Source organism: Chiloscyllium punctatum, chromosome 10, assembly GCF_047496795.1.
Source record: "Chiloscyllium punctatum isolate Juve2018m chromosome 10, sChiPun1.3, whole genome shotgun sequence".
NCBI classification, from domain to species: Eukaryota; Metazoa; Chordata; class Chondrichthyes; order Orectolobiformes; family Hemiscylliidae; genus Chiloscyllium; species Chiloscyllium punctatum.
In genome coordinates this window covers 8,101,320-8,119,540 of record NC_092748.1, presented here as the reverse complement: position 1 = coordinate 8,119,540, position 18,221 = coordinate 8,101,320, and the positions used below count along the sequence as shown (strand labels likewise).

The window sequence follows — 18,221 nt, the reverse complement described above, 5'->3', positions numbered from 1 at the left end:
TTGTACTAATTCTCAGTGTGCATGGGTTCCTCACATACTGACTGTCACAGGGGGACAGCTTCCTCGTGTACTGACACCATTGGGTTACGCATTCCTCATGTACTGTCTTCCACTGGGATACAAGATTCTGTCCATGTGAGCCCTTGATGAACTATGGGTTCAATGCACACTATCATGCAAAATGTAAACGAGGAGTACGAGGAGGCTCTTCAGGCCTTTGAGCATGTTCTGCTATTCAATAAGGTCCAGTCTGATTCTGACCTCAAGTCTGCATTCCCACCTACCCTGACAGCCTCTCTGTTCTTTGCATCATAAGGATCTACCTACCTCTACATAAAAACTTTCAAGGACTCTGCTTCCACTACCTTTTCAGGAAGAAGGGTCCAAAGATTCATGACCTTGTCAGGGGAAAACATTTAGATTCACTTTGTTTTTAAATGGGTGATCCTGATCTTTAAACAGTGACCTATAGTTCTAGATTCTTCCATAAGATCCTCTCTGCATCTATTCTGTCAGGACCCCTCAAGTTATTCAATGTTTCAATCAACTGCCTGTTACTCTTCCAAACTCCAACAGATGCAATAGCCTGTCCAATCATTACTCATAAAGCAATTTCCAGGTATTAGTCTGGTGAACCGTGTCTGAGCGGCTTCCAACATATTTGCATCCTTCTGATCTTAAAAAGGTGACTGAAACTGTGCAAGGTACTCCAGATGTGATCTCAACCAGTGCCCCATATAACTGAAGCATAATTTTCCTGTTTATGTATTCAGTTTCCTCCTTGATAAATGATAACATTTTATTAGCTTTCTTAATTACTTGCTATGCCTATATTCAAACCTTTTGTGTTTCATGCACTAGATTTTAATTCCTCTGTACCTCAAGGCTCTGCAATTTCTCATCATTTACAGTACACTTTTTATTCGTGTTACCAAATGAACTGTTTCACATTTTTCCTCCATAATACTCCATTTGACATCATCTTGTGGCCTCTTTGCGTCATCTTCACCATTTACTCTCCCACCTGTCTTTGTATTATTGGCACATTTGGCCGTGTACCTTCTAACACTTCATCCAAATCATTATATAAATCGTAAACGATCCAAGCACCAGTTGCTGTGACACACTACTTGTTACATGGTGCCAACCTGAAAAGGGCTCATTAGACTTATTCTCTGCTTCCTCACATCTAGCCAATCTTCTATCCATGCCAACACGTTATCCTCTACACATGAGTTTTAATTTTCCTCAATATCCTTTTAATGTGTGACTCTGTTAAATGCCTTCTGAAAATTGAAGTCCAGTCTATTCATCAGTTCCTTTTTATCCATGGTTACCTCCTCAACAAATTCCAATTGATTAGTTCAAAATGATTTCCCTTTTGCAAAACCACATCGACTCTGCCTGATTACCTTGAACTTACCTAAATCCCCTACAGTTTCCTCTGTCTGTCTGATTTAAATAACCTGGTTGGTAAGGCGGAAGTCCTATGTCTTTCCTGGGTCACTGCTCCCTTGGACTTTGAAAACTGCAATCTAATACTCAATCACAGACATAACTCTGGAATTTTCCCAATAGCTTGCTTCACCACCCTAGATCTTTCTTTTGTATTTTTGTCCCTTGACTCCTGTTTCGCTCAGCTGCAGCAAGTGGACCCTGCTTGTGGCATTCCAACCCTCTGTAAAGATCATCTTGTCTTTCTGATTGTTCCACGTGTTTTATTGTGGACTGAAATAGGAAAGGGACTGGTTTAGAAGCGAAGGATTGTTATCAGATTTCTTTTTTTAAAAACAAGTTACACAACAATTATTGTTAACACAGTTGTCGGTTTAGGCAGCAGGGGGATACCTAGTTATAGGTGAGCTGGTCCCCGGCACTATGTGAATGAAGATTTGGGCAACAACAAGTAGCTGATTGGTTTGTAGTCTAATGTTCAGTTAGCGATAATAAAGACCTCAGGCCTGCTGACAACTTGGTGTTTGGCTCTCGGGTAGCTGGAGCAGTTGGACCTCTGGAAAGGAAGGAGCTGTGTTTCTGTTGTGCTGTAAAGCAGCTGACACCTGAAGATAGTCAGTTCACTTTTCCCCTTCAATTGTTGTAAGTTGTGACTTTTTAAAGAAATATTTATATTGAGAAATTGTTTTCTTTACAAAGTTATATAATTACAAAAATATAACAATTTAAAATTATAACCATTACAATAAGCTACTACCCTACTGTACAAAGAAAATCATAACTACGCTCTCAACAAATCTATACATAAATAAATAAATAACACCACTCAGCGCAACCACACCGAAGCTCCCAACCTTCAGCAGCATTAATTATTACACCCATATTTATTTGGGACTCTTCTTCCCAGGGTACAAGGCTCACTAAACCTAATCATCGTGGCTAAACAAAGGCCTTAATTAAAATGGCAGACAAATGTGCTTCAAGATAATTCAAAGAGGGCTGCCATATCTTATTTTAAAAAAAGTTCCGTTTTATGGTGCCCCATGTTTGTGAGGAAATCCAAAGGGATGTATTCCATAATTAACTTGTGCAACCCCAATAGGCCTGGAGGGTTCTCAGACACCCAGCTCATCAAAATGGTCTTCCTCGCACTGTAAGAGAGAATGTTAAATAGGTTTTTCCCACGTGCGTCTAAGGAAAATAAATTTGGCAGGCCCAAGTCCAGAGAGACTGGGTCTACCTTACCTTCAGTCCTTAGGGCCCCCTCTATTACTCCTGCCACAGTGCTCCAGTACCTACAAAGCTTGTGGCATGACTGCAAATAATGAGTGAGGGTACCAATGCTTTTTTTGCACTTGGGGCCCATTGGAGATGCTCCCTTTTTGAATTTTGCAAGACGATCTGGAGCCAAATGAACCCAGTGAAGAACCTTCAACAGCATGGTGTGTGTTCTGTTGCATTTCGAGACCTTTCTTGCATTTTCCCAACTGTCCTCCCATGTCTCTGAGGGAATCTCCACTTCCAACTCTTGCTCCCAGACCTCACACAGTCGCTCAATGTTGTTCGTTGGTCAAAAGCGTAGTTTTTTGATGAAGTCCCTAACCTGAAAGTAACGATAAAGATCTGCACTGGGCAATCCATAAGTGTGGCTCATTTGTCAAGGAACATTGTGACACCTCCCCCTCCCCCCTCCTCAATTAGATCTCCCAAACAGGGCACTCCCCTAGTTGCCCACAGGTTGAATCCAGGGTCCATTATCCCTGGCCAGAATCCTGGTGTTAAACTATCGGGGTAAGAAAGGAAGTTTGAGATAAACTGCCCTTGCTCTGTCCCATTGCTCTCTCTGTTTTGACCGTATTAATGCTGATTGGATTCTGACAATATTCCCCATCTTCTCCATAAACAACAGCCTAGTAAGAGGACACTTTTCCTGGGAAGCCTCGATATCCAACTATATTGATCTCTGGTCCTCACAAGCCCAGTCGCTCACAAAGGACGAAGGGGACTTAGCTGGTATCTCTTAATATCTGAAAAGTCTACTCCCCACAACCCTTGGGGGTAACTGCAAGTTGGCAAGCTTAATGAACGGCTGCCTGTGATGCCAAATAAAATAACTAAACCAACCAGTGAGTCTCCACCACCTTTGCCTGGGAAACATCAGGGGCAGCATTCCAATGGGATATAACAGATGAGGAAGGACATGCATTTTGATAAGGGCTATTTGACCTAACCAAGAGATTGGAAGGGCCTCCCATCTTTGAAGGTCTTGTCTAATCTTGTCAAGCAAATGAGCAAAATTAGCCGTAAATAAACGATCGAAGGTGGGAGTAACAAAAATACCTAGGTAAAGAAAACTGCCCTGTGACCATTTAAAGATGAATCATAATTCGCTTGTATACCCTTGAGTTTAGAAGACCGAGAGGGGATCTGATTGAGACGTATAAGATTATTAAAGGATTGGACACTCTGGAGGCAGGAAACATGTTTCTGCTGATGGGTGAGTTTCGAACCAGAGGACACAGCTTAAAACTACGGGGTAGACCATTTAGGACAGAGATGAGGAGAAACTTCTTCACCCAGAGAGTGGTGGCTGTGTGGAATGCTCTGCCCCAGAGGGCAGTGGAGACCCAGTCTCTGGATTCATTCAAGAAAGAGTTGGATAGAGCTCTCAAGGATAGTGAAATCAAGGGTTATGGAGATAAGCCAGGAACAGGATACTGATTAAGGATGATCAGCCATGATCATATTGAATAGTGGTGCAGGCTCGAAGGGCAGAATGGCCTACTCCTGCACCTATTGTCTATTGCTTTCAATATCAGGTATTCCCCTAAGACCCCCCACGGCATAGCCTCTGCTTTTTCCAAATTGATCTTAAATCCTGAAAAAGAGCCAAATAAATTAATACATTGTATTAAATGGGGCACAGAAACTGCCGGGTTTAATAAGAAGAGGAGAACATCATTTGCATATAACGTAATCTTATATGCCCTTGATCCCACTTCCTGGGCAGCTATGTTAGGGTCCTTATGGATATCCTCTGCCAGTGGCTCAATCACCAACATAAAGAGTAGTGATGAAAGGGGACGACCCTGCTGACTTCCCCCTCAACCGATACTGAAATTACTGGATCTTACATCATTGGTGAGAACCTCAGCCAGAGGGTCACTATACAGGACCTCCGCCCATCTGACAAACCGTTCCAGAGTATTAAAGAATCTGGTCACTCCACCTGATCAAATGTCTACTCTGTGTCTAAAGAGATGACCAAACCCTGAACCAATCGTTGCTGACACACTTGGACCATATTCAGTAATTTTCTAATATTATTGGAGGACCTACGGCCCTTTATAAAACCCACCTCGTCCTCCTTAACAAAATAGGGCAACACCTTCTCCAATCTCAATGCAAGTGTCTTGGATAAAACTTTAAAGTCTGAAATTAATGGCGAAATGGGCCTGTATGAAGCACAGTCCTCCAAGGACTTCCCATTTTTGAGAATCAGAGAAGCGTTGGCCTCTCTCAGATGGCGGAGTGGCAGTCATGACTGTACCAATAGTTGGACATGTTCAGTATCAGCCCTGACAGGATATTTATAAATTCTTTGTAGAATTCACTCGGGAGACTATTGGGGCTTGGCACCTTCCCCCTTTGGAGCTGTATTACTGCCTCCTGTATCTCTCGCACTGTCAAGGGGGCGATAAGACAAGATGCCTGTTTTGAGGTCAAACCTGGAAGATCCAGGTTCTTAAAAGACTGTATCTTAGCCGACCAATCCTTGCAGCACTCTGACCAATATAGCTCAGAGTAAAAACTCCGAACCGCATTGATCCTTTTCGAGTCACATGTAAGAATCCCCGTGTCTTCTCTAATTGATGTAATGGATTCTTCTGGTCTATTGCCATGCTCAAACAGCCTTTGTTTCACAAAAGAGAGTTCTCTCTTGGCTGTCTGAGTGAGCATGGAGTTCAAGGCAACCTGGAGAGCTGTGACTTGCTGCAATTTAGTCACTGATGGCCTATCAAAATATACAGGTTTCAGCTGCCTTCAACCATTCCTCGAGCTGACATTGCTGCTCTCCCTTGTGTCTCTTCTTCTGGCTAGCCAAATAAGAGATAGCTATCCCCCTAGCATCGGCCTTAGCAGTCTCCCAGAGTGTAGGCAGGTTACTAGCTGTACCCAAATTGATAGCCAAGAATGCTTTGAACTCACTCAAGTATTCAACAAAGTTACTGTCCTTGAGTACAAAGGATCCATCCACCAATGGCGGGAACCTGTTCCATTGCCCTTCATCTCAACCTTCAAATACAGTGCCGAGTGATCAGAATTTTCCCAATTTTACAGGACATCACCGAATCCAGAAAAATCGAAGGTGCTAAAGAAAGGTCAATCCTGGTATGACACTTGTGTGGATTAGAGAGAAAGGTGAAGTCCCTACCAGTCTGAGACCTCTCCAAACGTCCACCAGCCCCAATTCCAAGCATGAGGCAACCAATTCATTGGATTGCGTTGAAATATTTGGGGGACCTTGGGCATGCTATCCACAATGGGGTCCGTGAGATGATTAAAATCTCCCCCTATGATAATGTGTCATCTTCCAAGGGCAATCAACTTAGAAAGTGCATCTGTCAGGAATTTGAGGGGTGTGCCAAATTCTAAACATTTAGAATGCCATACTCTTCACCATGTATTTTAGCTTTAAGAATTACAAACCGCTCATATTCTTCTTTAACTTGATCTAATACCTTAAATGGGAGACTCTTCTGTGCAAGTATTGCCACTCCCCTGCTCTTAGTGTTAAAAGACGAAAAAACACGCAATCAAACCCATCTTGCTGTAACTTTAGGTGCTCCTTATCATTAAGATGGGTTTCTTGCAACAAGGCAATATCAACCCCCTCCTTCCTGAGACTTGGAAGTACTTTTTTCTCTTAACCAACGAGTGACTCCCCTTAATATTCCAGGTGCGCCATTTGAGGAGACACTTAGTCATATCCCTCTATAACTACTCTTGAACCCCCAAGAGGAAGAACCCAAGGGCAGCACGGTGGTCAGTGGTTAGCACTGCTGCCTCACAGCACCAGGGTCCCAGGTTCAATTCCAGCCTCTGGCGACTCTCTGTGTGCGGTTTGCACGTTCTCCCCGTGTCTGCAGGGGTTTCCCCCGGGTGCTCCGGTTTCCTCCCACAGTCCAAAGATGTGCAGGTCAGGTGAATTGGCCATGCTAAATTGCCTATAGTGTTAGGTGCATTAGTCAGAGAGAAATGGGTCTGGGTTGGTTACTCTTCAGAGGGTCGGTGTGGACTGGTTGGGCCTGTTTCCATGCTGTAGGGAATCTAATCTAATCAAACCCTACTCACAGCATGTTGAATGCAAATAAATGAAGACTCATAGAGTCTAAAAATACACACATTCAAGCTACATTAACAAAACTAAGAGCTAACAAACTAAACCGATTGCAACATACAAAAAACACTTGATGGGAGACTGTTTCTCCCCCAGCCCACTACCCACATTCACCTCCATAGCTACTACTAGCTTGAGCCGTGCCCCAAACTCAGGTGAAGGATAAACAACAAAAATAGGTATTACGGACAAAAAAATTAAAGGGAGCTCTTCACCCATCCCCAAGCCTACCTTGACTTCAATTATCACTATATTAAAAAAAACACTTTTTTTTCTGTAGAGAAAAAGAACAGGGAAAAGAAAAGAGAACATTGTCCATGTTCTTGGACCATCTGGTCTATTTCAAAGTATCCGGAAAGTTCTTTGCTTTGTCTGAGGAGTCAAATACATGCGCAGACCCTTCGTGAGTAAAGTGGAACACTGCCGGGTACCTGATGGGATATGAAATCTCCAGATCCCTCAGTCTCCTCTTCACCTCATCAAAGGATTTCCTCTTGTGGATCACGGTCGCAGAAAAGTCCTGAAAATACATAATCATTGATCCTTTATAAATCTGTGGATCCTTTCCCAGTGACCTGGAGGCTTCCAGTACCTTTTTCTTGTCCCTGTAGTACTGTAATTGCACTAGGACTGGGCGGGGGTACTGGTCCGAACTGGGCCTGTGCACTGCCACCCAGTGAGCTCTCTCAATCCGCACCTAACCTGTCACGGCCTCAGCCCAGGAATCACAGCAGCCATTCTTTGAAAAAAAAAACTGGTTGGCAGTTCGCCTTCCTCTCGCGCCAGCAGCCCGGCCACCTGGATGATTTTTCTTCGACCTCAGTTTTCGAGGTCGTCGACCTGTTCTACTAAAGCCCATACTTGCTTCTCCAGGGTCTGGCTCTGTCCCACCTAGGACTCGATTGCAGTCTCTAATGTCGCGGTCCACTGCTCGACCTCCTCCACTCGCTCCCTGACACGCAGCTCCTGCTCATGCTTCTGCAGGTTGCAGCTTGCGTGACTCTCTCCAATCGATGCCTCAATCATCTCCCGGAGTTTCGCGATCTTCACAGTCAGGCCTTGTTGAGTGACTGAGTGAGTCCATTGGGAGTTTGGGGGAGGCCGCAGCCATGGGCGTGTCCAAAGCTGCAGGGGAGTGTCCTGCATGTCACGATTTACTCTGTCCTTTTCCTCTAGTCATCTTCCCTTAGTAAAAAAAGGTATGTAGCAACTCTATTAATATTAAGCTATCTATTTTCTTCAAAACAGCTTATTTGGGGAAGGAAAAAGCACAACTTTGCCTGAGTTACGGTGCAGAGTCAGCAAGGCAGACCTGTTAGATTGCTGCCATATTGGATCCCCCCGGAAGTTGTGACTTTTAATTAATAAGTTAGAACCAGTCACCCTGTGCCTCCTGCAAACACTTTCACCTAAGCAAGAGACATATTTCCAAAATGGTGTAGTAATCTAGTTATATCCCTTTATTGCACTGAGGAGGCCAACAAGTGTGAAATGTATCATATCTGATACACACAGTTGCAAGAATTGTTGGATGCAACATTCAATTCCATCCAACAATAGAGGCGGGGCCTATTACAAGGTCTTAAATGGGTCAGTCAGGACAGTTCGAGGGTCATTGAAGAGCAGTTCAAAAGAATACAAGACAGGGATTGAAAGGTCTGTAAGTATGCGAGTTGAGAATATGCACCATGTTCAAAGTGTGACTTTTACCTGTATGATCGGGAAGACCACTGAACTCTCTTAGTTATGTGTAGGGGACTGAAAGTAATTGATGTCCTAAGAGTAATAAGCCATATTCTAGGAGTTAGAAGGCAGCGAGGTGTTGCAACCAGGGTTTAGAAAAAGTCCAGGAAATCATGGTGGCTCATAATAAGTTGGGTGACAGGAATAAGTCAGTGAGTTAGGAGTAGAGTGTTAGGCCTCACCAGAATAGCACCTGGAAATCATATCCTTTTGATTTTATTGTCACATTACTTTACAGTAAGAATATAATAAGATACAGTGAAAAGCTTTCATTTGTCGCCGAGAAGTGGCTCCATGTTGAATAATTTAAGAATAAGGGAAAAAAACAGATATAGTTTGAGGAGAGTCCATCAGTCCTGAGCCAGCTTATCACCATCAGTGATGACTGTGGTGCCATTCCTTTGCCACCTCTTCGCTGCCATCTACACCAGACTCAATCAGCATTGAAGTCACTGATCCGCAAGTGCCATCTTTGCCACTGGGCTGAGATTCTGCCACCAGTGTCAGCGTTGTGTCTCTCACCACAGGGCCCACCTCATCGATGTTACTGTGATGCCCTTCCATCACCTCTTCACCACTAGTGCCAGTGTCAGAGTCAACCAGCAATGAAGTCGCCAATCCTCAGGCGCCATCTTTTGCCACTGGGCCTACCTCGCCTCTGCCAATGGAGCAGCCACTGGTTCCAGGTCCCGGAAAAGTAATTAGGGGCTCACTCTGCTCCCTGCTGGGCCCACTTGAGGTCCATGCCCCAAGCCCGGCTTGAGACTACTCAAAATCTGCACCCTGGGCCCACTCAAGCTTTGCGTGCTGGGCTGTCGCCGCTGCTGTCCAAGCTGAAGACAAGGTAAGTTTTTAAAAAATTCCCAGAGTTGTCACAATAGTTAATGATTTTAAAAAGTATGCAAAATTTCCTAAAACTAACTGTCTTTTAGACCCAGTTTGACAGAAAGTATAGATCAAATTTCTGTACTTAACAAAAATTATTTGTTACAAATAAATAGATTCTAACGACAAATAAATAATCGTGATCCATTGATGTATGACTACTCATTAAAGCTCTAATGCCCTTCTGAAACTCAACCTCTATATATGTACAAACGGACACAAAATAAATGGTGTTGTGGGTGGAGGGGTAAACAAGAAAGGTAGTTCCTTGGTCCTGTCCCAAATAAGGTTTGCTGATTAAAACACTTTTTTTTGATCTGCCTTGTCTTCGTATTTTCACTTGCATCCCCAAGTCAAACTGCATCTGTCACTGTTTGCCCACTGACTGAATGTCTCTTTGCAACATTCTGTACCCATTGACAGTATTTGCTGTGCCACTTAAATGACCTCAGCAAGCCTGGATACACCTCTCGCTACTGTCTCATGTTATAGTGTCATACAGCACAGAAAGAGGCCTTTCAACCCATCAAGTGTGCGCCATCCTACTTCCACTAATCCCACCTTATAGCACCAGGCCCATAGCCTTGAATGTTATAACATTTCAATGTTCATCCATGTACTTTTTAAGGTTGTGATATGTGTAACATGATGCTTCTGAAAGTTGTAAAATTGATTTTTTTTTCTCAGGTGAATAAGAGAGAACAGTAAGAAAATGCTAAACTCTGACATAGAAGTGGTGGAGGATTGGCTCTCCCAGTTCAAGGTAACACTGCTATAATTGCGACAGGCCAAGACTATTTGCAGTTTGTCCAAGTTGTGCTGGGAGTGCTGTCTGGTATATTGGAAATATTTATTCAGTTACACTGTTCACAGTTGCGTATCCATACCTATCTCAACGTGTACTTCACGTACAATGTCACACAGATCCACTCGCATTCCTAAACCTATCTGTGCATACACATGCATGTGCACATCTCTACAGGTGCATGTGTACATCTGTATATGCTGCAGCTGTACACACATGCATAATGCATATACTTGTCTGTGACCCTGCCTACATTTACGATTCCACATGCAGATGCAGGCCCACATAAATGTGCACGTCTGTATATGCATGTACAAATCTACTCCCGTACTGGTCTGCATGCAGGCACCTGAAGGAGCACATGTACCCACACACATGCACATACCACACAGTCCATATTAATCTACATGTCCACTCAAACAAAAGCACATCTGTCAGTGCACGTGCAAATATACAAACATGTATGTATGCACATGTGCACCTCTGCCCATGCATGGTTTTCCAGATACACACGTGTACAGACATCCACAGGCAGACTAAAGGGGATACTTGTACACAAATGCACATGCACCTCCAAGCGCATGTGCCATCACACTCTCACACTTACACATCCACACACACTCCACAGCACCTATGCCCATAACTACACTCACTGCACATAACTGATTACATGTTGTTCTCTCCACTGGAGTCTGCCAAGCTTTATGATGTGTTGTGTGCTTTCACCATTGTTTGACCATAGGATATTGGCAGGTTTGATAACCCCTCCCTTTTCCCTCGCTGCCTTACAGACATTGCCTGAATCTCAGATATCCTCTTATGCAGCAACCCTTCAGCAGAAGACTGATATTGTGCCGGCTCTCTACAAGGTCATCCAGGATCCTAACAATGAGGTAGGATGTCTGCAGCTAGTGTGTCCTGTTAGTTCAGGGAGGTGCAGCTCTCAACCTGTAATGGATACTGAAGGTCAGGATCCTTACCCTCATTAACTGTACTGCAGAAATCTTGGCTGATGAAGTCGTGACCTGCACATCGTAGCTTCTTGGAATTAGCCTACTTGTACTGACTATAATTTTCTGATTTTTCAGGTTGTATTTGGAGTAGGTTTTAACTTAATGAGCTTGTTAAGTATAGTTCCAGCACACCTTGTTGGGCAGACTATGCAGAAGAATCAGATGTGACCAATATCATGAAAAGTAATTACTTTTGAAGCTTAGTTGTTTCCATGGGAATTTATAAGCTACTTTACTTTTTGAGGTGGAAAACAGTGGTGTAGTGGCTATATCACTGGACTAGTAACCCAGAGGCTTTGGGCACATTGGTATAAATCCCACCAGAACTTTAATTCATTTTATAACTTTGGAATCTCAAGCTAACTATCAATAATGGTGACCAGGGCAATTATTATTGATTGTTGCAAAAACCTCCTTGGTTCATTAATGCCCTTTTAGAAAGGAAATCTGCTGTCCTTACCCACTCTGACCTGCACGTGACTTGTGGAGCGCAGTTGGCTCTGAACTGCTTTTCTGCTATGGCCTAAAAAGCCTCTGATTTCAAGGTATGGGACAACAAATGCCAGCCTTGCTAGCTGCAAACTAGTCCCTGAAAAGAGAATCAAGAACAGATGCCCAACACATGGGGTGTTTGATGAACTTAGTTGTCCTACTTGCGTCGTGTGCCAGGATGTAGAGGGATCTTCAGTGTAGTTTCATAGCGTTAACTCCATGTAATGATGGCAATCCTGGCACATTGTCACATCTCCTACTTGGTGCATTGTTGCTGTGAAGCAGTTGTGACATTTTCTGTTGGTACATCATCTGCATAACTCTCCCTACAGTTACTGGAGCCTGTCTGTCACCAGCTGTTTGAGTTGTATCGAAGCTCAGAGGTGAGGTTGAAGCGATTCACGTTGCAGTTTTTGCCTGAATTGATCTGGGGGTATCTGTGCATCACGGCAAGCAGAGAGAGACAGAGCAATGGCTGCATTGAAGCTCTGCTTCTGGGAATCTACAATCTGGTAAGCTGTGTGTTCATTTGTCTGTCTCCATGCGCCAGAGGGATGGGCTTCAGTGAGAACATTATTGATCAGTGTGGCTTTATTTGCTGTTTGTCCATTTTCATCAGTTTCTTTCATTCATTCACAGAATGTGAGAGTCACTGGCTGGGCCAGCATTTATTATTCATCCCTGATTATCTTTGAGCTGCCTTCCTGAACCACTGCAGTCCATATGTTGCACTTACACCTCCATTGCTGTTAGGGAGGGATTTTTGATGTAGCAACACAAAAGGAGAGATAATATCATTCCAAGTCAGGATTGTAAGTCCCTCAGAGGATAATGTGCAGGTGGTGGTGCGTGTCATTGTAGGTGCAGCCGGGCCTGCTAATTGTTGGCCTAGAACACATATAACATATATCACCTTTAATAACCTTTGCAGATTGCCACAATTCACATAAGCACTGCTGAAAAACTTATGTCCAAAACAACATATGATACCTGAATATTTGTAAACAAAATATAGAGAACTGCTGGCACTTAAATAATTAATATCATTAAATATGAATAGAATGTCACTGCGTAGGCAGGTGCACTGAATAAACAGTCACTGCCTTTTCAGGCCAGCCTGTAACAAGACACAGTTGTCAATTGCTGCTGATTGGGGTTTGATGTGGGGTCAGTTGCCACTGTCTTGCCATTTTGTCAGGAGCTCTGATTCAGTGTCAGCAACACCACAGCAGGTGTGAGTGGTACAGCTACAAACAATATTGATCCTGCCAGAGGGGAAAGGCTCAGCAATGACAAGTCCCTGACTTGAGTGAACAATTCTTATTTCTGAGGCTTCACCATGTTTGGTTAGTGAGAGAGATTTATAGGATGCAGATTCCTTGCTTCTGCGCTTGAGTTCATCTCTCACCTTCGTGGGATCAGCTTAGAGACAGTTGTCACCTCCCTGCTTGTTCCTGCACACAAAGCAAACAAAACCCTTTCACTTCAACACTTAAATCACTGGTGTCTGTAGCTTGAGTTTGAGCAGGACATATTCGATGTACAATTAAATCCTGTAGCTCCACTGAATAGAGTAGACTGGTAGTGAGTTTAACCTGAGGGTCACCAGACCTCGGGCGAGAGGGTAGGTTGAGAAAGTAGGACCTTTGTGGTAACCTCAGTGTGTCCTGTAGCTCCAATGTGAATGGTATACTGGCAGTATACGATATAATTCCTGAAACTTCATTACACCTCTTCATCTCAGGCACAACATCATCAGTTACGAATTAGGTAGGCCATACCTTGTGTTAAACATCACCAGATAAGTGGAGGTGCATATTCTTATACAGATCTCAGTCACTCCTGCTTTTATAATGTTACAAACCATCTTCCAATTCGCAGTCAGTTATAGTAGAATAAACTTAATTCATTTTCAGTACAGAAATTAATTCACTCTGTTACAGTACAGAAGCAAGTTGATTTACAGCCTGTTACAGAAGTAAATGGTTTGCTGTCTGTTTCAGTACAGAAACAAATTTACAACCTGTTACAATGCAGAAACATATCGATCCACTGTCTGTTACACTATAGAAACAAATGTATTCATAGCCTGTTATAATACAGAAACATATTAATTCACAGCCTGTTACAATACAAACAAATGATTCACTGTCTGATATTGTACAGAAATAAATTGACACAATTTAGCCTTTACTGTAACAGTGTAACAGGCAGTGAACCAGTACAGAAACAAGTGATTCACTGTCTGATACAGTACAGAAACAAATGTATTCACAGTCTGTTACAATAGAAACAAATTGATTCACCATCTGTTTGCTGCTGCCTGTTGCCCCTCTATTTCGCATCCACCCCATCTTGTTCTGAGAGCTTGAGCAACTGCATTATTGAGGCCCCAGTTATACTCTGGGTTCATGAATAGGACTTAACTCTTTGCTCCTTGCCCGCTACCCTGTGATTTGGTCATGTTCACTTGTTTAGGGTTACAAAAGATTGCTATAAATACATTGTTAAAGCTAGTGTTCTAAGGAAATGGAGAGAGGATGTGCCACAGATAATGAATGACATGTGAGGCCAGTACTTTGCTGGAAGGCTGTTGTTCACTTGAGTGCAATTAGGTTCAAAGTTCGGGTTTAAAATGATTTAAATGTCTGAGTCGTTAAGCAGCTTGAGAAACAACTCGAGGCCATTGGTTGCTGGGGATTACACTGCCCCATGACTAACTGTCCTGCCAGAGATTTCAGGGCTCTATGTTCGCAGGTTGAGAGCCAGAGTTATAAAGCTGGGAAGCCAGCATGGGTATCAATCTTGATATCAGAAAGGCTGCTCTGAACTGCATCGTTTTTAGAATGTCCACAGTACCCAGCCCTGTTCACGGTATGTACAGAGAGGTAACACAAGAGCAAGTCTTTCTGACTCCATTTCTAAAGATCAGCCTGTTTTCATGTAACTGTCTCCCCACTGATTTCAACAAGGGCTGCTGTATGTAGTTCCACAATATCCCACCCCCACCCACCAGCTGCAATCCTAAGTGGTCATTCCTCATTCCAATAAGCCTTTGCTTCGTCTGCAGTAAGGAGTCTGCATTCATATTGTGCCTTTCAACCTTATCACGGACCCCACCACCACCACCATCAACACAATGCAATTCCCTGTGGGAAATGGGACACAGCTTATGCACAGCAAGATCCATGAAACAGCACTGCGGAAAATACCCAGTTGTTCTGTATTAGTGATATTGGTTGATTGATAAATATTGACTACAATTCCAGGGAGAACTCTTGCTCTTTTTTGCATGGTGACCATGAAACTCTATATGGTCTGCCTGAAGGCAGGCAAAACCTTGGTTTATTAGTTCATTCCACTGTCTCAAGGCTGACACTCAGTGCAGCTTCGATTATGTGCTCAGGTCTCTAGAGAGCAAACTACAATATTGACTTCCTACTACTGATCAATGACCAACATCCAATATGATGAATAGGGAAAATTAGAAGAACTATTCTCAGAGAGCTCTTAGAACAGTGAATGCTTCTCAAGGCTATTGCTAACTTACTGAAAGCATATTAGAAAACCATTTGAGAAAGAAAAAATAATTGGCATCAATCCTCCATCAGTGGTGTCTGTATAGACTCCTAGATATCATGATGCAATTGTGTTAGCGTGGCACTCTTGTGCAGACATCTGACAGTTGGATTAGGTGCCACGTGGAATCAAAGCGCCATTCTGTCTCATAAGGCCACTCCATCAGACTGGCACAATTCCACAACTGGTGCTTGTCTCAGGATTAATGTAAGACCTTTATTTCCATGATTTAAAATCTGAAGTTCCAGCTTCCAGGTCACAGAATGAGCATTTCTGCTTATGTTATTCACTGAAGGGGGAAGTACTGGTATTCACAGATTCTCAGGTGACCATGAACACAAACTGTCCAACTTTCTCTCTCAAAGTTAGATGCCCTGTACTGTCCATTACTGGGTCAGATATACTCAGTATCATGTCAGCCATCAGTCAGTCACTCCTTCAGTAAAGCTCCTTTTAGTAAACATGATGTTACATTCCCAATCTTCCTATCGCTCGCCCTCTTTCTCTCTCAATGTTTTATCGCTATCACTCTACTTTTTATTCATCTTTTGCTATTTCTCCTTCACCCCATGTTATTCTCTTTACAGTGACCACCATTCTTCAATGTACACGTTCCAGTTTGGGGTGGACAGGGTTTGGATACTTGCAACAAGGATCAGGTCTTATTTTTATTCATGCACTGAATGTGAGCATCAGAAACAAGGCTGGCATTTATTGTCCCTCCTTTAGTTAGACAGTTGGTTTATTGAGCAATCGTCATTGCAGTAAGGGAAGCATTGTGATAATACAGTAAAATAGACCAGATCCATTTCTCCATTTCACACCTTGGTTTACACCTATTTGATATCACTATCCCTCCTTTTCCACTTTTGGCACTCCCCTTGACTTTCGCTCAGGACACCCTTATCGTATATTCCACTTTATCCTCCTCCCCTTCTGTCAACAGCATAAAAACCACCATATTCCTGCTCATTCCAGGAGGTCATATTGGATTCAAACCATTGACTCTGTTTCTCTCTCCACAGATGCAGCCAGACCTTTTGAGTGTCTCCAGTATTTTGTTTCTCATTATAATCATAATTCATAAGATAATTATAGATTGACATTCAAATAGAATGTATAATTTTTTTAAATGTGCAATTTTAAGCTATTTATTATACAAATATTTACAATATTGGCAAACTGCAGCTGTCCTTAATCTGCAGAATAAAACTAAGAGTCACCTTCTCTTTGTATTTTGTATTTAAGCCAAGATCATAATTGCTGTCAAGGAGGAGTTGGTCAGATATTTTCTTGAACTGCTGCAATCCACGATTTTATGATCCCAGAATTTTAAAATGGAAGAAATACAAAATTTACTAAAAGAATGAAGCTACAAAATTCCACAATTCAAAAAATCTCAACAAAACAAACACTAAGTTCTATCTAACCTTTACACAAAATACAGAATTAGCATAAGTTAAATATGAATTATCATATGAATGTAAAAATTAGGAGTAGGATGAGGTCATTCAACTCAAAATCTCCACTATTTGATAAAATCATGATTGCCACCTCAACTTCACTCTTCTGCCTACTCTCAGAATCCTTTCACCCCCTTTACAGACACTTATAAATTTGTGAAGGCGATAGATAAGGTGAATGGTAGGTGTCTTTTCCCTAGGATCGGGGATTTCAAGACTAGGAGGAATGTTCTTAAGGTGAGGAGAAAGATTTACGAGGGGCACTTTTTTTCACGCAGTGTGGTTCATGCGTGGACTGAAATTTTCAGAGGAAGTGATGGACGCGGGTCATAATATTTAAAAGACATTTGGATAAGTACATGAAAGAAATGTATGGAGGGATATGGGCCAAGTGCAGGCAGGTGGGACTAGTTCAGTTTGGGATTATGGTCGACATGGGCTGGTTGGACAGAAGGGTCTGTTCCATGCTGTATGATTGTGCCTTAAAAATATTCAATGATCTAGCCTTCTCCACTCTCTAGGGGAGAGAGTTCCACAGATTCTCAATCCACTAAAAGATAGATATTCTCATCTCTGTTTTAACTGGGAAACCCTTCATAATACATGGTGTCCTGTAGTTCTAGTCTCTCCCTCAACAGGAAACATCCTTTCAGGATCTACACTGACAAGTCCTTGCAGGATCATATGTTTCAATTCTCATTCTTGTTAAACTCCAAAGGGATATAGGCTCAATCTACTTAACCTTTCCTCATGAAATAATCCCTTCAACCGAGGAATGAGTTGAGTGAAAATTCTGGGAGCTGCTTAATTCAATTATGCCCTTCCTTATATAAGGTGATCAATATTGTACATGGTACTGTAGATGTAATTTAATCAATGCCCTTTAATCTGTAATAAACTTTTATCTTCTGTTTACCTTGTAACAAACAACAACTTTCCACTTTCCAATATGTTGCTGCTCTTCTGTAATCCCATTTTGTGGTTCACTTTGCAGGAGAGTTCTGGTCTCCTCCATTTAATCTCTCTCCATTTAAATAATAAGTTTCTATTCTTCTTGCCAAAATGGACAATTTTCTCACATTATATTCCATCTGCCAAACAATGCCCACTCATCTAATTCCCTATATCCCTTTGCTGGTTCGTTATATCTGCCTCATAACTGACTTTCTCATCTATTTTTGTGGCATCAATTTGCAATATGGTCTTTGATACAGATTGTAAATTGTAACACTGATCCCTGTGGCACTCCACTTGTTACATTTTGTCAAACTGAAAATGACACCATATGCCTACCCAGTGTGTCTCATTGCCTAACCAATCCTACTGACAAGCACATTGCTGATGAATATGCATTATGTATTGCCCATTAGATGGCAGGTACAACT

General features: G+C 42.5%; 1 protein-coding gene across 2 annotated transcripts in view; it reads left to right on the top strand.

Moving 5' to 3' along the window:
• Nucleotides 1–18,221, top strand: part of LOC140481863 (hyccin 2-like) — a 96,903-nt gene that overhangs the window by 6,383 nt on the left and 72,299 nt on the right. For both annotated transcript variants that reach the window (XM_072578438.1, XM_072578439.1), the window contains exons 2-4: nucleotides 10,172–10,247; nucleotides 11,081–11,182; nucleotides 12,127–12,306. In XM_072578438.1, coding sequence (XP_072434539.1) covers nucleotides 10,197–10,247; nucleotides 11,081–11,182; nucleotides 12,127–12,306 — 333 coding nt within the window. In that variant the 5' untranslated portion in view covers nucleotides 10,172–10,196. The remainder of the gene's footprint in view (nucleotides 1–10,171; nucleotides 10,248–11,080; nucleotides 11,183–12,126; nucleotides 12,307–18,221) is intronic.